The sequence below is a fragment of the Pagrus pagrus genome, assembly GCF_965226575.1.
Source record: "Pagrus pagrus genome assembly, chromosome: 12".
Taxonomy (NCBI): Eukaryota; Metazoa; Chordata; class Actinopteri; order Spariformes; family Sparidae; genus Pagrus; species Pagrus pagrus.
In genome coordinates this window covers 19,698,554-19,715,886 of record NC_140196.1, presented here as the reverse complement: position 1 = coordinate 19,715,886, position 17,333 = coordinate 19,698,554, and the positions used below count along the sequence as shown (strand labels likewise).

Below are 17,333 nucleotides of genomic sequence, written 5' to 3'. Positions count from 1 at the left end.
GACAGCTTGGACCTCTGCCTGCCTCATCTTTACCGTAAGCCTTTTGTACAGAGAATTCTTGCACTAAAATGATTGAACTGCACCAACTGCGTCTCTGTGATCTGCATCTAGGTCCTACCACTTGTTTTCCTGGTCTCTGTAGGGATGCAGCTAACAGTTATTTTCATTGCGATTAATCTGTTCTAGATCAATCAATTAATCCATGAAATCCCCCCCCAAAAATTGATAATTGGGAATACTAATGACAATTTCCCCAAGCCCAAATTGATGTCTTAAATTTAATCCCAATCAATGTATAAATTGTAAATAGTCAAGTTTAGTCATTCCTTTGTATTACTGCTAGTAGACAGCAAGAAATAACTGTGCAAAAAAGTGTTTGTTAAAGGTCAGGATGACTTTGTTGGAACGTGACCGATAAGGGGATATTATGGAAATATGGGTGTTTAACCATGAAAAAAGGAAGGTAATGGCGCCAACGGTAACTGGTATATACAGGTAAAGGTGATAAATGACATAATGGTGTCCAAAGTTAGAAGGAACTTGAAAGGAGATAAGGTTGAGCATAAATGTGATTGATGTCTTTTCATAAGTTTAGTTGATTCTTGGAACCCTACTTTTGTTGCACATTCTTCTTGACAATCATCATTTAACTCTGGGGATTGTTTGAGAGCATTTATTTTTAAGAAAACGTGGATGGAAATCTGAACTCATCCGGCCCAAATAAAGATGTTCTTTTCCACAGTACCACAATGTGTCAATCTATTTGAAAATCTATGATCAAACACAGTAGTGGGTAGACTACTGGGCAAAAGAAAATACGTTCTAAAAGGTTTTAAAGGAGTACTATGTAGTTTTGGGGAAGACATTTTTTAATCAGAAGAGAAAGATCTTCAGTGACTGATTTTTGATTGCGAGGTTGTGTGGAAAACTCTGTTTGGCCTCAGAATTAGCATTAGCTCATTAGTTTTTTAATTTGAGGATTCTACATTTCGCTTGTAGGAAAGATGAGTCTTGAGTCAAATAACTTGTAATGAATATAAAATTTAACAGACGTCAATGGGTTAAAGCAAATTAAATACCTATGGTTCAAGAGTCTCTAATTCAAGCAGACACACTTATTCTGGTCATATATAGGCTGACCTAATCCACACATTCAGGAAGTTATGGAAAGGCTCCTTCATGCAGCAGATAGTGATAACTCAACAGGTTCAATGTAACTGGTACAGCCCTGTCAATCACTGGCTGCACAGCATGTTCCTATGTTTTGTTTGAAGATAACATGTTCTGCCCTATCAACATAGGCGTCAGTGTGTCTCTTGTCATTGTCAAAGCTAGGAAGACTGGAATGTTGATCCAGGTCAGAGATCTATGTGTGCACATACACCATAAAAGCTTACAGAAGTCACTGATGCCTGAGTTTCAGTAATCACTATTATCTGTTCAGCTCTGAGAGAATTTAGACATTTATCAGAAGTTAATTTGGAATTAAAACACATATCACCTTCACTGTAACAAATCTCTTGCTTAACTGTGTCTGGTACGTATTTTGTGTTGCATTGAGTAGTGATATTGTGTCTGCAACTTACAATAACAAGTGACTTTAAGTTGACATGAATATTTTAATTCTCTATATATTCTGTACACATTTGCTGTCTCCTCTTCTTCAAAATGTGCAGAAAAAATTTGCTCTTTCTCAGTTGCAATTTAGAGGCAATTAATAAGAGCATTTAAACATTATTCTAAACATTATTTTGCACCTTAAGCCCGTTCAAAATGAAGGACTCAATTTTGGTCCAAAGTGTTTTGGTCTTAACCAATTAATTGATGCACAAAATGCTGAACAATCTGCATTGGGTTCAGCAACCTTGCATCTGAATTGGTAAACTGTTTAGCGTTTCAGAAATGGTGGACACATGTTGAGGAAGCCGGTAGGCTTTTTAATCTAATTGGTGTCCTCCATACATGATGCAGTAGAAAGGTCACTGGAACGTGTAAGTTTATTTCTATTGCACCATTCAGACACAAGGAAATGTAAAGTGCTTTACAGGGCCACGGTAAATACAATAATAATAAAAATTCAGTGATCTTTGAAAATGTAACTTTTATATGGGCATGTATTTGTTAATTACTCAGGCATCCAGATTAGATCATTTTAAAAGAGGCTCAATAACTGCAGCCATCAGGGCCCTTGGGAAAAAAGCCGAACAAAATGAACACATTAAGTCAGACGTCATAGACTGTCCGTGTGTATCTTACTTTCAGCTACTTTGTTAAGCCTGGGTCCGCCTCCTCTTTTGTCCTTCGCTGCTGCAGTTGCCGTTTCTCCTTAAAACATCCATGTTGCTGTTATCTTCGTTGTTGTTGGATAAGGGCTGAAAGAATGCATCAAGTACAAAAGTAACATTTGAATTACAGGGCAGACTTAGCTCTGCTCGATGGAAATTTCTCTGGATTTTTCTTCTTCTTTCAAGTTCACTATGAATGAAATCATTGTCATCACATTTCAACACAGCAGACCTCCTGATGGAGCCAGCAAGTAATCCAGAAGAGAAGAATGATGACAACAATCAAAATGATGCTCCAGCAAAGTGTAGTAAGAGAGGCCAGTGGGCCAACAAGAGGGAGTTCATTTTGGCAATAATTGGAGAAATTGTTGGTCTGGGCAATGTTTGGAGATTTCCCTATCTGTGCTTCAAAAATGGAGGAGGTAAGGAAGTGATTGAAAGTCTTCCTGTGTCGTACGACAAAAGCTTTGATGACAACAGACTGGAAGAATTGTATTTAATCATTAACATTTAGTGTTTTGTACTTTGCTAAATTCTTTCCTGCAGGGGTTTTCTTGATCCCCTATGTTTTGATCCTGCTCACCTGTGGGATCCCCCTCTTCTTTCTGGAGGTATCAGTGGGACAGTTAACTGGTCAGGGTGGAATCACATGTTGGGGGAGAATATGTCCTTTATTTCAAGGTATTGATAATTTAGCTACACATTCAACACAGTGCAAGAAGTATTTCTAATCTGTCTTATATTACTTGTTTTTAAATAAGTATCTAATGCTGCATGTTCCTAATGTTCAAACCTTTTTGAATTTTTTAAAATAGGTTTAGGCTACAGCAATCAAATGATATCACTTTACATGGGGATGTATTATATTGTCATCCTGGCCTGGGCCTTCCTCTACCTCTTCTCCTCCTTCCACACTGTACTGCCCTGGGCCAGCTGTAACAACACCTGGAACACAGGTACACATCTGCATTACATTGGTGCCATAACATTATATACAACGTGTACTGTATTAAAAAAAAGCGACAAAATGGTGCACTTGTTTAAGTTTGTCCTAATCTCAACATAGTAACACATTCTAAAGATTTCTAGCTGCTCTAACTTGTTTCCTTTTATTCTTCCTCTGTAAGAGAACTGCACTGATAACCATCAAAACGATTCATTTTATGGCCAAATAAATGAAAATGCAGCATCTTCAGTTAAAGAGTTCTGGCAGTAAGTACTGATATGATTAAAACTGTTTTAAAGTCATAAAAATATATATGTTGACATCATTTTCTTCCTGCACACAGGAGAAGAGTCCTGGGATTGTCTGGAGGGATTGAGGAGATGGGAAGTATCCGCTGGGACCTGGCTGGATGTCTTGTGCTCAGCTGGGTCATTTGTTACTTCTGTGTCTGGAAAGGTGTGAAGTCATCAGGAAAGGTGCACATATACATTTATTCTGCTCATGAAACTTCAGATTGCATAAGATGTTGTTTTGACATGCAAAATCATAAACCTTGATATCAAAATTGAACACTACTGAAGGCAGTACATATTGGTGCTTCTCTCTCAGGTCGTCTACTTCACAGCCACCTTTCCTTACATGATGTTGATCGTATTGCTGATCCGTGGTCTGACACTGCCAGGAGCTGCAGATGGAATACGATTTTACCTTTCTCCTGATTTGACCCGCCTGGCGGATCCTCAGGTGAGATATATGGGCGAGTGATGAGTAAATGTATAACTGATCAAAGTTACAGAACTTATTTGGCTGACACTGCATACTTACAGTTAAGGACTTCGACAGACTCTGATGTTAGTATCCTCCACTCAATATTGCTCATTATTCAAGACCAAAACCAAAAAGTAGTTCATATTGACACATGTTATGTGTGTAGCCAAAATCTAGTCTTACATTCACTGTCCTGCTTACCCAAGCTATTTTTGACAGTAAGAGGCACTCAACAACACACCTATGTCTTGAGTCCACTGGTCACTGCTGTTTTCCTTGCTGACCCACAACTGATGTACCAAGATCAGAACATACCACATCATAAAGATAAAGGATGATACAAAGTTAGATGATCTCCGGGACAAGATGGGCCTGACTTACAAAAGAGTTATGAAAGAGATCATTGTTGACTTTAAGAGGAACTGTCCCAACCACATTCCACTCTACAACAACGGCACTACTGTGCAGTCAAAAGCACAAAGGTCCTGGGGTTGCATATCACGAACAACCTGACCTGGGCCCTGAACACCTCATCCCTGGCCAAGAGAGACCAGCAACGCTGGCTCTTCAAAGAACAAAGAGAATGCAACCCATGGGCCCATAGAGCCTGTGTGCTACAGTCCTACAGTCCAGTTGAGAACATGTGCATTAGAGACTTCCTCTTACTTTGGATGGGTTTACGTCACATGTTTTATTTTCATCTTCGCATGACGCATCGTTAAGATCTGAGACACACCGATTCAGAACTGCTGAGCCAAGTAAACATAGTGTCATATATACTGATTAGAAGTATAAATATCATGTGGGTAATAAAATACGAAGAGGCATATAACGATTACAACTCATTCAACTGTTTTTAGGTGTGGATGGATGCTGGGAGCCAGATATTTTTCTCCTATGTTGTCTGCGAAGGCTGTTTGCCGGCTTTGGGAAGTTACAACAAATACAACAACAACTGCTACAAGTAAGAAAAACAACTATTTTCTATGAACTTACTTTTTATGCCTTTTACCTGTTGGTGTGATGCAGGATACAGCACATAATAATCTTTTTTAATTCCAGAGACACGTTTGCCTTGTGCATACTAAACAGTGTAACCAGCATTGTTGCTGGCTTTGCAGTCTTCTCTGTACTCGGCTTCATGTCGTATGAGCTGGGTGTCGACATCTCAACGGTGGCTGAGTCAGGTATGGGATTGGGAGGGATGGGAAGTATTTCGCCTGTCTCTGGATAGATTTTGTCTCCACCATAGCGTCACAGCTGTACAGGATGCAGTCATGAAACTTTACAGTTGTAACAGTTGTTACAAGTGTGCAGTTGAGATCAGAATGAAGGACATGTTTAAAGATGGATGTGCCTGAAATCGAGGGTTAATGGACCACTCTATTCCAGTTTCAATCATTCCAGTCCGTTTGAAAGATTAGGCAACAACAGCCCAAATTGGTGTGTATAGTGTAATGAAACAGTTTGAATTTGGCAAAACAGGTGGACTGTACCATGTTTAATGTAGTGCATGCCTTCTATCAAACAAGGCAATATCTTAGCAAAACACATACAGTATGCTATATGTCAATACCAACATAGGTTGAAAGGTGACAATGCATGGATGGTTAGGCATATTGAATAAATTTGCTACAGTTATTACCATATTTAAGTTCACTTGGTAAACTTGTTAGCAAGTTGGGTTGCATTTGGTGAGAATTAAGAGTTTTCAGTTTTAATTTCCGACCACACTGGGAACGCAAGCTCAGCAGCTCATTGGTCTAATGCTTTTATCAAAATGACCCTACCCATAAGCACATAATGATCTACTGTATAAGAAAACCAATGTCTAACCTAGTTTGCCATCTGCTTGTAGGTCCAGGTCTGGCATTCATTGCCTACCCTCGGGCAGTGGCCATGATGCCTTTACCTCAACTCTGGGCTGCCTTCTTCTTCATTATGATAATCTTCCTTGGAGTGGACAGTGAGGTAAAGTGTCACCATTGATCTCATACTGGCTTGTTGACTAAATTGTAAGTATCGATTTTGAACAAATGTGAACAGGAGCCATTTTATCTTTTACCCACAGTTTGTGGTTCTGGAAGGCTTGGTGACGTCCATATCAGACCTGTATCCATCCTTCTTTCTCACTGGTCATCGACGTAAACTTCTTCTGCTCTTCATCTGTGTTGTGTCCTTTTGTATTGGCCTGATTATGGTGTCTGAGGTAAGAGTTCATTTGTTTAGCCTTTGCATTTCTCTCCTTCTCTGTGTCAAATAGGTCTTGCCTTTAACCCTTTGACCAAGCCTATGTTTCTGCCCTTTCTTCTGTTATGTGCTTTAGGGAGGACTTTATGTTTTTCTGCTGTTCGACTACTACGCTTGCAGTGGAATGCCAATCATGTTATGTGCCATTTTGGAGTCCATTTGTGTGGGATGGATATTTGGTGAGCAGCAAAATCATTTGTTTCAAGCATGATAAAATTACAATTTTATTTATTAATCATAATTAACACGTGCTTTTTAAAAATGTGCAATCAAAAATATAGTATATTAAAAAGGTCACCTGTATCACTGTATATTTAGGCTTTGTTGAACCCAAAGTAGCAGAACCCCTTTCAACTATAACTACTATAATTAATAACTGTTTCAATTTAGGTAAGACTTAAGGTATTTAAGGTTTAAGGTTCCCGTTGTGAGCGTAAATAACCTCAAATTATAATGTGGATGAAGGTTCTCAGTCATCCAGGTCATGGTAATGTGATATATCGTAGGCAACTGGATGTTGTTACGTTTTTCCATCTCCTCCTCTCTGTCTGCTCTGGATCTTTTAGAGGTTTTGACAAAGGTCCAGTTTGGGTATCCACAGTTTTAAAGTGCTCCCCTGATGTGCTTCTGTTCCTTCTCCTTCCCCTCTGACTTTGTGGGCACGGTCTCAGCCCGATGGTTTAGGGTTCTGATGACCCACAGCTATGGAGAGAATTTTGTTCCTTTATTATTCAATCAAATAGAATAGATTTGAAACCAAAAAAGAGATTTGAGAGCAAAAGAGAGTAAGTGGCAATCAATTTTTTTTTTTTTTGAGATTGAAACAGAACAGGTTGCAATTGAAAAAAAAATATGAGAGAGCATATTTCTTCAACTTCAATCAAAACTCAAAACCACTTTGCTTATAAATCAGTCCTCTTTGCTTTCAAGAATTCAACTGCACTTGATGGGCGGGGCCTACGCCAGCTATGCCTTCCGCATTACACACACTTCCCCCTTGTGCTGCTTGGAGGTACAGTTTAGATTCTCTGCCCAAGCCCAAGCCCGGAATTATTTCCCACCACTATCCTCGGGCCGGGCCGGGCCGGGCCGGGCCGGGCAGGGCCCTTGATAAAAGCATTTGTGTAGGCTATGTTTTTTTTTTTATCATTACTTTATTAATTAGCGATCCATTCCGTTCTGAATAAACAAACAATGCAGTGTACATGCTTCGTCCTTGTCGCATTATTCATTAAGATGATTGTAAACAGACTTCTGTAGTTCAAACAACTCGGAGTTGTAGTTGTGAGCGTCAGTTATAACAGCCCACTGTAACGGGGGTGTAATTGTAAGTATCGATGTAGATAGAAACTCTTCTCTCATCCACCAGCGTAGGCCCCGCCCATCAAGTGCAGTTGAATTCGCAAGCAAAACATAAGCAAAATGGTTTCGAGTTTTGATTTAAAGTTGAAGAAATATGCTCTCATTTTTTTTTTTCAATTGCAACCTGTTCTGTTTTGATATAAAAAAAAAAAAAATTGATTGCCACTTACTCTCTTTTGCGGTTTCAAATCTATTCTATTTGATTGAATAATAAAGGAACAAAATTCTCTCCATACACAGCTTGTGCTCCAGTGGGGCACAAGCTCGTGCAGACAGAGGAAGAGACGGAAAATTTAACAACATCATCATTCCTTATGTCGCAGGAAGCTCTGAGAAACTCAGGCAGGAGGATCGTCAATTTACATAATATCCCGGTTCACTTCACTTCAATCCTACCAACACGCTGAGGCAGAAACTTGTCCATCCTAAGGACAAAACACCCAGGCATAAGCAGAGTAATGTCAAACTGGGACGACCGTCTTTGAACAGAGGAGGTGGCCTACGACATTACTTATCACCCACCTACAATGCTGTACTGAGTTTATTCCCCAGACACCTTAACAACCACTCACACATGGGCTCACCTTGCCCTAGCAACCCACATGAAGGCCGGTTGCATCAACGACCCACAAGTGGCCCTAACGACTCTGAAACTCAGAGCTTGCAGTGTCCTTAATGACTTTGTAAGGACACTCCCTCACAAATTAAAAGCCTGCAACTCTCCTCCAGTTAGTTAGACCCGAGGAAGACTCTTGGATGAAATGTCTTCAACAAACTGAAACACGTCCAGTTGCTTACTATATAGCACCTAGGACTCAAAATATAATGTTTTCTCCATGTTTGATCACATGCTTTAAAGCTAATTTTGTGTTCCGTCTGCAAGGTGCTGATCATTATTACAAGAAGATAAAGGAAATGATTGGCTACTACCCTTCGCCTTATATGAAATATTGCTGGAGGTTCCTCACACCACTGGCTTGTACTGTAAGTAAATTTATGGGGAAGTTCAGGAGACAAAGTCAAGATGGACATTCAGCTGAAAATGGGACAAGAAGACAAAAAATATCTGTGGTGACTAAAAATGTATGCTGTTCATTAAATGTTCCCTGTATGTCTCTTCTTTCATTAACAGGGAATATTGCTTTTCTCACTGGTCAAGTTCACCCCTCTGACATACAACAACACCTACCAGTACCCCGGATGGGGCTATGCCACTGGAATAGTTCTTGCTCTCTCTTCAGTTTTCCCGACTCCACTGTGGATTCTCTATAGCATCGCAGTAACTCCAGGAACAGTGAGACAGGTCAGTCTATGGGACAGTGGTGGACTCAAGGGCAAAAATATAAAACAAAAAGGGCACCAGCTGTATGCGGTGGGGCACCAGCGCACAGAAAGTTGTGATTCATTTCACACTAGAGGACACTTGGTCAAGTTTTTTATCGATCATAGGGGAATCTAAGAAGGCAGCTTTTTTTCAAGCATAGGGGCACCAGATCACAGGCAGTTATAGATCCTTTTTCAGCCAACGTCATAATATATGCGCATGCATATTGGCAACGGAAGTGGTGTTGTTTTCCAGCTGTTCTGACTGACAAAGACGAGGTAGCAACTGGTTATCAAGCATTTACAAACTGTTGCCAGCATCAACATGTCTGGTTGTTGCGTATACGGTTGTACGAATCGCTTCCAGGACATTCCAGCTTCCAGGACAGTAACACAGAAGCATAATTCATCTTTGCATAACAACTACGTATATCATAGAGCTCTGAGTTTTCTCGTTGGTTGATTATAACCCAAGCCTCATAAATCGTTGTCTTGTGTCCTTGTCTTTGACTAGGGAGAATTTCTGATCTCAAAACACAAAACTCTGAGTCTATGTCATGGTATTTGATGTTCTGTACATGACCACAGACAACGTATTCATAAGCATCCATGATCTTTAGTTGATAATCCCCCTGCATAGCTTGACAAGCTGTTTATCTCCACCATACTTCCGTTGCCTAAATGCGCACGCATACGTTCTACGTCATCATTGTGTACAAACAGAAAAAGGGTCTATAGGTTAGTTGAGTAAGGAAGTACATCAGGAAACTCCTTGAAATATGATCCAGTTTCAACAAAATCAGTGAATGAAGTCATAAAGTTGTGTTTCTTACAGTAATCAGTGAGGCCGCTCCCCTGGAAATAATGACGTCCATTGTTTTTCCAACCTAATTTTTGTCCCATTTCTTGTTTATAGAGACTGAAAACTTTGTGTACTCCAGCAGCCAACCTGCATGATGCATCACCAAAGAAGACCCTTGACCCAGAAACACCTCTATCACAAGCAGAACTGTGTGCTTTAACTGAAAAAACAAAAAACTGACAGGTCTGAAGGTGAGTCACGTAATAGAGACATCAGTGCATAGATGCTCAAAGTTGAATGGTCCATTACTGATGTAATTTAACTTTGGCGTTTAAGGACATTAATGATCTTCTCAGTACACTCAAACATAGGTTCTGGTAGAATTCATAATAGCAGTACATTGGGTCAGTAACATAACCAGCATCCTGCACCTCTGAGGTGATCCATAAAGGATGATCAAATGATACACAGACATGATAATGCACGGCCATATATTGACTTGCAGTATACTCTCACTGATGCTTCAAGACGAAGCTAGTGAAGAGAGGCCAGAATGAATTAACCCACATGATATTTACTTTGACACTTTATAAAAGTTCAATAATGTTTTTAATACAGTAGTTCTGTCGGACAGATATATTATAGGATGTTACAAATGATACACATACTGCACTCTACATGAGCTGCAATGCTGAAATCACAACAAGCAGTTAATAGAGCTTGAAGCCATCATTTATGAATGAACACAAATCAATAATATGTAGATATTTTAAAAGGTCTCAGATTCAAAGTAAATAATGTTAAGTTACAGCTCTACAAGTCTCTTTAAGTTTGCCTACTGACTGGCCTTGTGATGATTAGACCAAAAGACCTGACAACAGACCCAACTCATGTTTTCTGTCGCTATATGCTGTGCATGACTCAATATTGTTCAGTCCCCTGCAACTAGTAATTTCTGAATATTTTTCACACTGAAACACAAAAGGCAATTACAGTATAATATAGTAATAATTGCTTTTTTTCTTCTTCTCATCCTCACAGAATCACGTTGTTTTGCACCCCAGAAGACCTCATTAGTGCAGTGCTCGCCTGGATTCAGCAAAGTGTCACAACATGTGTGAAATTGTGTAACTCTGTTTCTGTATTTATTGTGTATACAGCATAACAGATTATCAGCAGGGCCACCCCCATTTTGTTTTTAATCAAGGGGGCCAGAAGGGGTCACTGATAATCTTTGGGTGGCCATGATAAGGGTTTGGGGGGCATTGACGGACAGTCAAAATTAGCTGGCAGGCGATGCGTTTCTTGTTTTCATCTCATCTTCATTATTTAATTACTGTTAATAAAAAGTACCTAATGTTAAATATCAGATAGAAGCATGGTATGTAAATCAAAATCAAATCAAATTTTATTTGTATAGCCCAAATTCACAAATCACAGTTTGCCTCAGAGGGCTTTACAATCTGCACAGAGACGACACCCTCTGTCCTTCGACCCTCGATTCGAGTGAGGAAAAACTTGCCCCAAAAAAAGAGGCCCTTTTAACAGGGAAAAAAATGCGGAAGAAACCTCAGGGAGAGCCACAGAGGAGGGATCCCTCTCCCAGGACGGACAGACGTGCAATAGATGTCGCATGTACAGAGCAGATCAACGAGATCACAATGTATTCAATTATAAGCGATGGTTGACAGGAGTGAAAGTACATAAAGATGTATTACAGCAATAATAATGAAATGCACATGGAAATGTGATTACTAGTGATAACAGTAGTAGTGATTAATGGTAAGGATAGTATGTAGTAATGCATTACAATAATAGTAGTGGAACGTATGTAACAGATGTGACTAATATTAGCGACAGTAGTGGTGGGTGTCAGGCAGGGTCATGGCAGTAGGCGCATCCACGATCTGGCAGGGTCATAGCAGTAGGCGCATCCACGATCAGGCAGGGCCATAGCAGTAGGCGCATCCACGATCAGGCAGGGCCATAGCAGTGGGCGCATCCACGATCCACGACCCGGGCGCGGCCAGGATCCATGGGAGCCTGTAGGACTAGAAAGCACAAGGACTCCGGGGAAGAAGTTAGTCAGTGACATGCAGAGATGGGGCATGTATACAGGCATAATGATAGCTGAAGGCTCTGGCTCCCATTCTACTTTTGGAGACTTTAGGAACTACAAGTAATCCTGCGTTCTGGGAGCGTAATGCTCTAGTTGGGTGATAGGGTAGTATGAGCTCCTGGAGATATGATGGTGCCTGACCATTAACAGCTTTGTAAGTTAGGAGAAGGATTTTAAACTCTATTCTTGATTTTACAGGGAGCCAGTGCAGAGAGGCCAATACAGGAGTAATATGATCTCTTTTCTTAGTTCCTGTCAGTACACGTGCTGCAGCATTCTGGACCAGCTGGAGACTCTTTAGAGACTTGTTAGGGCAGCCTGATAATAGAGAATAACAATAGTCCAGCCTGGAAGTAACAAATGCATGGACTAGCTTTTCTGCGTCTTTTTGAGACAGGATGGGCCTGATTTTTGCAATGTTACGTAGATGAAAAAATGCAGACCTTGAAATTTGTTTTATGTGGGAGTTGAAGGACATATCTTGATCAAAGATAACTCCCAGATTCCTGACGGTGGTGCTGGAGGCCAAGTTAATGCCATCCAAACTCGCTATATCATTAGATAATGCATCTCTAAGGTGTTTAGGACCAAGTACTATAACTTCGGTTTTATCTGAGTTTAACAGCAGAAAATTGCAGGTCATCCAGGTCTTAATGTCCTTGAGACATGCATGGAGTTTAGTAAGCTGATTAGTTTCATTTGGCTTTATTGATAGGTATAACTGTGTATCATCTGCATAACAATGAAAGTTTATGGAGTGTTTCCGAATTATATTTCCTAGACGGAGCATATATGAGGTGAATAGTATGGGTCCAAGCACGGAGCCTTGAGGAACACCATGACTAACCTTGGTATACAGGGATGACTCATCATTAACATGTACAAACTGAAATCGATCCAATAAATAGGACTTAAACCAGTTTAATGCGGGTCCTTTAATGCCAATTAAGTGTTCCAGTCTCTGTAGTAGAATGTGATGATCAATGGTATCAAATGCAGCACTAAGATCTAGTAAGACCAGGACAGAGACAAGTCCTTTGTCAGAAGCGATTAGGAGGTAATTTGTAACTTTCACCAGTGCCGTCTCTGTGCTATGATGTGCTCTAAAACCTGATTGAAAATCCTCATATAAACTATTTTTTTGAAGAAAGTCACATAGCTGGTTGGCGACTGCTTTCTCAAGGATCTTGGAGAGGAAAGGGAGGTTGGATATAGGTCTATAGTTGGCTAAAGCTTCTGGATCAAGATTAGGCTTTTTAAGAAGCTGTCTAATTACAGCTAGTTTAAAGGATTGTGGTACGTATCCTGTTAATAGAGACAGGTTGATCATTTCTAGTAGAGATGTGCTAATTAAAGGTAAAGTTTCTTTCAGCAACCTAGTTGGGATGGGGTCTAGGAGACAAGTTGTTGGTCTAGATGAAGAAACCATCAAAGTTAGTTGGTGGAGGTCGATGGGAGAGAAGCAGTCTAAATATAAGTCAGAATTTACAACTGTTTCTGAGGTTCCTGTGTTTAAAGATACAATAGTGCCAGTTGAGGGCAAGCGATGATGGATTTTGTCTCTAATAGTTAAAATGTTATCATTAAAGAAGCTCATGAAGTCATTACTACTGAGCGTTGTAGGAATACATGGTTCAGTAGAGCTGTGACTTTCTGTGAGCCTGGCTACAGTGCTGAAAAGAAACCTGGTGTTGTTTTTGTTTTCCTCTATTAATGACGAGTAATAGCTTGCTCTGGCATTGCGGAGGGCCTTCCTATATATTTTAAGGCTATCTTTCCAGGCTAAGCGGGATTCTTCCAAGTTGGTGGAACGCCATTTCCTTTCAAATTTCCGTGATGTTTGCTTCAATTTGCGGGTATCCGAGTTATACCAGGGTGCTAACCTCCTGTGTTTTATAGGTTTCCTTTTCAGGGGGGCAATAGAGTCCAGTGTTGTTCGCAATGAGCCTGCAGTGCTATCAACAAGATGATCGATTTGTGAGGAACTGAGGTTAGCGGAGGAGTCCTCTATTATATTAAGACATGGCATTGAATTTAGTGCCAGCGGTATAATTTCCTTAAATTTAGCTACAGCACTATCAGATAGACATCTAGTGAAGGAGTTTTTGCCTAATGGTGTGTAGTCCAGTAATAGAACTTCAAAAGTTATTAAGTGATGGTCTGATAAAAGAGGATTCTGTGGAGAAACTGTTAGATTTTCAATCTCGATACCATAAGCTAGAACAAGATCAAGGGTGTGGTCAAAACAGTGAGTTGGTTTATGTACACACTGAGAGAAGCCAATAGAGTCTAATAATGAGATAAATGCAGTACTAAGGCTATCATTAATGACATCCACATGAATATTAAAATCACCTACAATAATTACTTTATCTGATTTGAGGACTAGACTTGATAAAAACTCAGAGAATTCAGATAAAAATTCTGAGTAAGGACCAGGTGCTCGATGCACTACAACAAATAGAACTGGCTGTAAAGTTTTCCACGTTGGATGTGAAAGACTCAGAACAAGGCTTTCAAATGAGTCATAATTTAATTTAGGTTTAGGAATGATTGACAGACTTAAGTCATAAATAGCTGCAACACCACCTCCTCGGCCGGAGCCTCGAGGAATGTGAGTATTAATGTGACTGGGTGGAGTGGATTCATTCAGGCTGACATATTCTTCAGGATGCAGCCAAGTTTCAGTAAGACAGAATAAATCAATATTACAGTCTGAAATTAAGTCATTTACTAATACAGCTTTCGATGACAGGGATCTGATATTTAGGAGTCCGCATTTAATTCTCTTGTCTTGTTTTGAGATTGCAGAGTTGCTGTTAATTTTTATTAGATTTTCATGCACAACTCCTCTTCTGTGGACTTTTGATTTGATTAATTTAATTATTTAGGTGGTCGGTGGGCAGACACAGTCTCAATGAAGTTTTGGGTGTGCAACTGATCTAATGGAAGCTCAGAGAAGCGTGTAAGACTGCAGCTCTGCCTCCTGGTCTCAACTCTGGGTTGTCAGGCTGGTTGTTGGCTAATGAAATGGGTTAAATTTCTAGTTATGAGAGCCGCTCCGTCCAAAGTGGGATGGATGCCGTCTCTCCTAATGAGACCAGGTTTTCCCCAGAAAGTCCGCCAATTATCAACAAAGCCCACATCGTTTGCTGGACACCACCTCGACAGCCAGCGGTTGAATGATGACATGCGGCTGAACATGTCATCACTGGTTAGGTACTCATTAATGAGAAGCATATTATGCATACGCGAAGGGGGCGGGGCCAGTGGGTTGGCACATTGGCAATTTAACAATTTATTAAGAACCATACACCAGCCTGGTCACACACTGCTGTGCGATGGCATCCCATTCTTCAACCAGCATTTTTCGCAAGTCAGCCAACGTGGTTGTGTTGGTCACTAGCACGAACAGCATGCCCAAGCTGATCCCACAAGTGTTCAATGGGGTCGAGGTCAGGACTGCTGGCAGGCCATTCTATCCTCTCCACTCCCAAATTCTGTTTGTAGTCGCTGAGAAACGCCGCTCTATGTGTGACCAGGCTGGTGACCAGGGGAGCATGCCTATGTTCCCTCAGCCCTATATTCCTACCCTAACCACTTCCTCTTCCCTAACCCTAACCTCTTCCCCTTCCCTAACCACTTCCTCTTCCCTAACCCTAACCTCTTCCCCTTCCCTAACCCTAACCTCGTCCCCTTCCCTAACCCTAACCACTTCCTCTTCCCTAACCCTAACCTCTTCCCCTTCCCTAAACCCAACCCTTCCCTTTCTGTAACCCTAACTTCTTCCCCTTCCCTAACCCAAAATTCTTAGAAGTTTGGGAACATAGGGCTGTGGGACCATTGGGCTGTGGGAACATAGGCATGACCCCGTGACGAGCATGAGGCATCAGGCTGATGTGGCTGTGTATGGTTCTTCCACACATTACTGAGGCTACTACTGAGGAGGAAGAACCTAAATAGCAGCTTTGCTTGAAGGAGCTTGAACTGAAGCAGTCTTCCTCAGTTACTCTCTGACTCTCCTTCTCATTACTTTGATGTGAACAAGTGTATTCGTCTTGTTCCTCCTTTTTTTGAGAGGGACGTAGATGGATACTTTGTTTTGTTTGAGTGTGTCGCGCCTGAAAGTGTCTGGTCTTTGCTTCTCCAGTGTGTGTTTACAGGTAAGGCCTAAGTTTAGACTATGAGATGGTTAAAACTACGGTGCTTAGGGCTTATGAATTGGTGCCTGAGGCATACCGCCAGAAATTCCACTGTTTTAGGAAGACTGATAGTCAGACTTATGTTGAATTTGGCCGTGAGAAGGAAACTCTCTTTGACCGCTGGTGTCGCTCAAAAGGGGTTGATGACTTTGAGAAATTGCGTGATTTGTTACTTTTGGAGTGTGAATGTGTGAACATAGGCTGCATGCTTACAGTTAGAACTCCTATTTGCTTGAGTTTTTTGGGACCCATGAATGTCTCGCAATCAATCAAATAACAATAAATGATAATAACCAAACAATGATGAGAGTTCATTTCGGGAGAATAATCAACAGTCTTGCAGTGTGGTGCACAGAGAACAATCTACTGCTCACTGTCAGCAAAACCAAGGAGCTGATTGAGGCAAAGACACACACCCCTGTCTACTGTACATCAGTGGAGCTCAGGTGTAGCAGGTTATAGGTTCCTTGGAATTACCATCACTGAGAACCTATGTAGGTCATCACACATCACCACCCTGGTTTAAAAAGCACAGAAAAGGCTCTACTTCCTCGGGAAACTTAGGAAGGCTAAATTCTGGAGCAACATTCTGGTCAAGTTTTACAGATTTATGTAAACATCACAAACTGGCATGGTTCGTTCCCAGGACAGGAAGGCTTGACATTGGGTCATTAAAACCACCCAAAACATCACTGGTACCCATCTTCAAGTTTCTGTGGCAAACGCCTCGCTATTGACAGTCACAAGTAGGCAAGTGCTCTGGTTTTAAATAGGCAGCAGAAAATGTTTTCCTGGTTTTAACATCTGTCCCAGTTGAATTTGTAATTGAATAGCCCTGGCATAGACGGAAGATATTTATTTTTATTATGTAGAACTTCATTAACATATTTGAGTGTGATACCACAGCCAGTTAAGTATTCCTGTCCATATTGTCTCCATCTGTGATGATCACAAACTTCCCTCCTCCATTTTTGAAGCACAGAAAGATACATTTTCAAACATTGCTCAGACGGTGATTTTTCCAGCAACTGCTAAAAATGAATTCTTGTTTGTTTGCACCTGTTTGTGCTTCCCTGTCAGGGCCCAGACATTGCATGGCCCTGGATCTTAGTCAGCAGCCTAGCTGACACCTCTGCCTTCGTCGTCAGCATCTAGGCTGTCACCTTTTGCTCCTTTAGCCCCTCCCCCTCATCTATACTTTTTTTCATGTCACTCTTGCTTTGTTTCCTGTCTTCATTGGTAAACATCTTCACATGCTGCCTTTGTGTTTCCCACG

At 40.8% G+C, this 17,333-nt stretch overlaps 1 protein-coding gene and 1 long non-coding RNA gene across 2 annotated transcripts; both read left to right on the top strand.

The window, feature by feature from the left end:
- Positions 1-2,345: 2,345 nt before the first annotated feature.
- On the top strand, positions 2,346-6,283 carry LOC311266069 (sodium- and chloride-dependent GABA transporter 2-like; the record flags this gene model as incomplete). Its single annotated transcript, XM_084368253.1, has 11 exons — positions 2,346-2,707; positions 2,832-2,966; positions 3,101-3,241; positions 3,413-3,497; positions 3,575-3,707; positions 3,841-3,975; positions 4,860-4,963; positions 5,062-5,186; positions 5,858-5,970; positions 6,071-6,208; positions 6,263-6,283. Exons 1-11 carry the CDS (start codon positions 2,482-2,484, stop codon positions 6,281-6,283), a joined length of 1,356 nt encoding a protein of 451 aa, XP_084224379.1. The 5' UTR covers positions 2,346-2,481.
- Positions 6,284-6,340: 57 nt separating this feature from the next.
- Positions 6,341-11,332, top strand: LOC311266103. The gene is made up of 5 exons (XR_014623659.1): positions 6,341-6,428; positions 8,495-8,595; positions 8,744-8,914; positions 9,851-9,987; positions 10,778-11,332. It is a non-coding gene; the product is annotated as an uncharacterized lncRNA (long non-coding RNA).
- Positions 11,333-17,333: the final 6,001 nt, after the last annotated feature.